Source organism: Anopheles arabiensis, chromosome 2, assembly GCF_016920715.1.
Source record: "Anopheles arabiensis isolate DONGOLA chromosome 2, AaraD3, whole genome shotgun sequence".
NCBI classification, from domain to species: Eukaryota; Metazoa; Arthropoda; class Insecta; order Diptera; family Culicidae; genus Anopheles; species Anopheles arabiensis.
In genome coordinates, this window is record NC_053517.1 from 66,448,430 (window position 1) to 66,452,400 (window position 3,971).

The 3,971-nt window shown below is 48.2% G+C and overlaps 1 protein-coding gene across 1 annotated transcript; it reads right to left on the bottom strand.

Annotated features, from left to right (window-relative positions):
- Positions 1-1,754: 1,754 nt before the first annotated feature.
- Positions 1,755-3,559, bottom strand: LOC120893508. The gene is made up of 2 exons (XM_040295453.1): positions 3,433-3,559; positions 1,755-2,482 (listed from the first exon to the last, which is right to left on the bottom strand). The coding sequence occupies exons 1-2, from the start codon at positions 3,557-3,559 to the stop codon at positions 1,755-1,757; spliced, it is 855 nt and encodes a 284-aa protein (XP_040151387.1).
- Between the last annotated feature and the right edge of the window lie 412 nt (positions 3,560-3,971).

Genomic DNA, 3,971 nt, shown 5'->3' on the forward strand with positions numbered 1-3,971 from the left:
CTTAGTCCTTTACTGTTTATCTTATACATAAACGATTGTATTAATGTTCTACCTGCTGATGGACACCTTCTATTTGCTGACGACTTGAAGATATTTCTTCCTGTATCCTCTATTGTTGATTGTCAAACGCTTCAGAGTTTTTTAAATAATTTTTCATCTTGGTGCTCGTCTAATGGGTTAGTGCTTTGTCCCCCTAAATGCTGTGTTGTCTCTTTTGGTCGTCCTAACAGGAAAATTACATGGAATTACTTTTTGGTCAAACTCAGATCTTTAGAGAGTCTTCTATTAAGGACCTTGGTGTTTGGCTCGATGACTCCCTCACATTCAAGGATCAGATCAATCATGTCGTTGCTAAAGCGAACAAAGCGTTGGGACTAATAATTCGTCTTGTCTCTGAGTTGAGAGATCCGCTATGCCTGAAGGCGCTTTACTGTTGCTGGGTTCGATCTATTCTGGATTACGCTAGTGTTGTGTGGACCCCGGCTGGAGGTGTCGCTATGCAGAGACTAGAGAGAGTGCAGAGGAAGTTTACGCGTATCGCTATTCGTAGATTTCTGCACGGACATAATGCACCTGTGCCCTCTTATTCTCTCCGCTGTCGTATGTTGGGCTTGATGGAAATCAAATCCCGGCATTCACACGCGCAGTCTTACTTCATTGCCAGCCTCCTGACTTCCAATATCGATGCTCCTTCACTCCTCAGCTCCATTCCTATTTACGTCCCTTCTCGTCGTCTCCGCGACAGACCTCCCATTTTTATCCCCTCCCGCCGTTCTGTTTTTGGTCAGAGAGATCCATTTTGAGAGCTTGCGCAGCATTTAATGAAGCTCATGATTTGTTCGACTACCACGTCCCCTTGTCCAGTTTTCGCTCTCGTCTTTCTGAGTCCTTGTCTCTATCATCAACCTCCCATCCTTAACACTTCCTTCTTCCTTAGTTTGTAAGACATATTATTGTGAAACCCTAGGCGGCTGACAATATGAAATAAATAATAATAATAATAATAATAATAATAACTTCTCACGGTGAAGGCTGACCCGCCGTATCTCTTCCTTCGGAGTAGTTGAAACGAATCTTCTCGTCGGTCAAGACTCTTCATCCTGCAGCAGAAATGGCAGCAGAAACCCTGGAACTAAATACCACCCCAGTTAGAGTTCGACCACCCTTTCCATTTGGTAGCTTCGTCTGCTGGATTGTCACGAGTGGGCACCCATCGCCACTCATTCACGTTGGTGTTCTCCTGAATCTCCGCAACTCTATTCGCAACAAATGGCCTATAGTTCCTCAGGTCGGCATGTATCTATGATAACGCTGCCGTACTGTCCGTCAAGAGCACCCGTTTTTTTAACAGGAATGCTGTTCCGTGGACTTCAGAAGCCGTGCACCTAACAAACAGGATTGTAACTCAATCTTCGGCATCGTCAAGGGCTTCAGAGGACCAACCTTTGCCTTTTCGCATAACATGGTACAATGTGGTTCTCCTGCAAAATCGACCACCCGTAAATACAGCACGCATGCGTACGGTAACTGGCTGGCATCGGATTCCTAAGCTGGGCTATCAGAGGAAAAACGTCCACCCATCTACGCCAATCTCTCATTGGTCTTGAATCAAGCCTTTCATGGATAGTAAAATGTGCCAACAGTCCAAGCGGATCAAAAAGTGACATCACGTATTTGAATATTTCTGGCTAGGTAGGGGTACGCTCCGTCTCAAATATCTCCGCCATTCCCACACACGCCTGCGTGTAAAAGGACTATTGGTCCGAACTCGGGTTCCACCGCAATCCGAGCACACGTTCTCCATCATCCGCCGTAGACGTCAAACTCTTCATACCGGGACTGGAGCTTTCACCGCTCAGCCGATCCAAAACAACCGGATTGTTGGAAACCCAGTTCCGAAGGACGAACCCGCCCTTCGAGAAAATTCCCATTACTTCTCTCGAAACTCGACTGGCTTCTTCGAGTGTTCCAAAGCTACCCAAATAGTTTGCGACATACGTGCTGGTCAAGATTCCACGTACGGCACGAGAGTATTTCTCGGCATGTTCCCTGGCTTTCCGGTTTTTTACGTATTGTGCGGTGGCTGGGAAGCAGGCTGACCCAAAGGTAACGACGTCCACGAAATACGTTGTGATGACGTCAGCAGGATCTTTCTCCCACAGGAACCGCTGCGCTTGCTCGTCTTCGTCGCGCATGCGTATTTGCAGGAACATTTCCTTGACGTCCACGCACAACGCTATCCCGTACGTTCGGAACCGGAACAGCACCCCTGGCAAAGAAACCAACTCGTCCAACCCTTTCAGTAACATGTCATTTAGGGTCGTACCTTGTATCTTAGCAGCGGCGTCCCAGATGATGTGCACCTTCCCTGGCTTCTTCGGATTGGTATCCACTCCCAACGTAAGGTACCAAATTCGCTTCGAATTACTGTCAGAAAGTTCAGCAAACGTCGCCTTGTAGATGTAACCCTTTTCCATCATACCTGCTATGTGATGGTATGGTGCACCACGGTTTTCAACTTAGGGTTACGTTCCATCCTTCTTTCCAGGCATTCCAGCCTGCGACGCGCCACACTCAAGCTCGAGGGAAGCTCCATGTTGTCTGTCTTCCACAACAGACCGCTTTCAAACCGATTACCAATCCGCACCGTCGTTGTTTCTAGGATCGTCAATGCCCTTCGTTCATCTGGATCAGGCACGTCACTGGAGACAGTCTCGAGTTGCTCCAACTCATAAAACTTGCATAAGGCCCCCTGGATGATAGAGTTTTCGTCCGATGCTCCACACTCGCACATATGCAGCACCCTTTCGATTTGGCTTCCAGCAGTCTTCCCACACACGCACCATCCAAGCCGAGTCTTCACGGCAACCGGTTGCTTAGGATAGGAACCTTTTTGTCGACGTCACAGGTCCAATCTGCAAATCGATCATCATCGACGCCGGCTCGACCCTAGTCGTATCACCTGTCCACTCGATGCATAGGTCGTCTTTCTCCCTTCACCCCTAACTGCTTTGCAAGGTCTTCGTCCATCAGCGTCATTGACGAGCCTTCGTTCAGGAACGCGAAGCTCTTTATCATCATTCGCTGTTACTGGAACTATTCATCAACTGGTGCGTCTGACTTGCACTGGTCCCCGGGAAGTGCCCCTGGAAGGGCGGTCTGCAGAAGAAGGCGACCCTATTGATGCATCTGGGTCGTGTAGAATCGCGTGATGTCGGTATCCACAGTCGTTGATTTAACAATGAGAGCGATTTTTGCACGATCGCTAATTGTGCTTCCCAAGCAGCTAAAAGCACACCGATAGCTCACGCGCTTGCCTCCATCGATCCTTTACCGGCAGTCCTCGAAAATTAGTTTATGTCGACAATACATGCCCCGCGACGTTGCAGGATACGCACTGCCTTTCAGCTGAGCTGATCTGAATTCACGTACGTGTGGACGTAGCCCTTCGTAGGCCTTCCCTTACTGGTCCCGCACACTTCAGGAGAGTCAACCTCGCAGCGTCTTCGGCCAAATCCTCCATGTAGTTGCTGAATGTGGACAGATCCACCGATGTCATTCCGCGGATGTGATGCGATCAACGCTACAGTTGATCCGTTGGTAACTTGCAGACCACCTCTTGCAGCAAAAGTGGGTTGGTGATATGCTCACTGTTATTGTTTAACACAGGAAAACATCGAATGTCAGCGCAAGTGTCAAGCAGTGACATTTGACCCACGTTACTGCTCGACTGTGGGACTGCTCGACTGTGGGACTGCTCGACTAACGATGAGGATCGAGCAAATCGCAAGCCCGCGAATTTGCAATGGTGGAAAAAGCCATAAAAGGGAAATTTGGGAAAGCACTTTCTCTTTTCTCGTCATCACCGCGGAACCAGAAGCAGTGGAATTTTTTAACCACTTTGTTATAGTAAATTTACAGTACCACCGTTACGTACTGCGTTAATAGAATTCAATAAAGTGAAGTTAAGA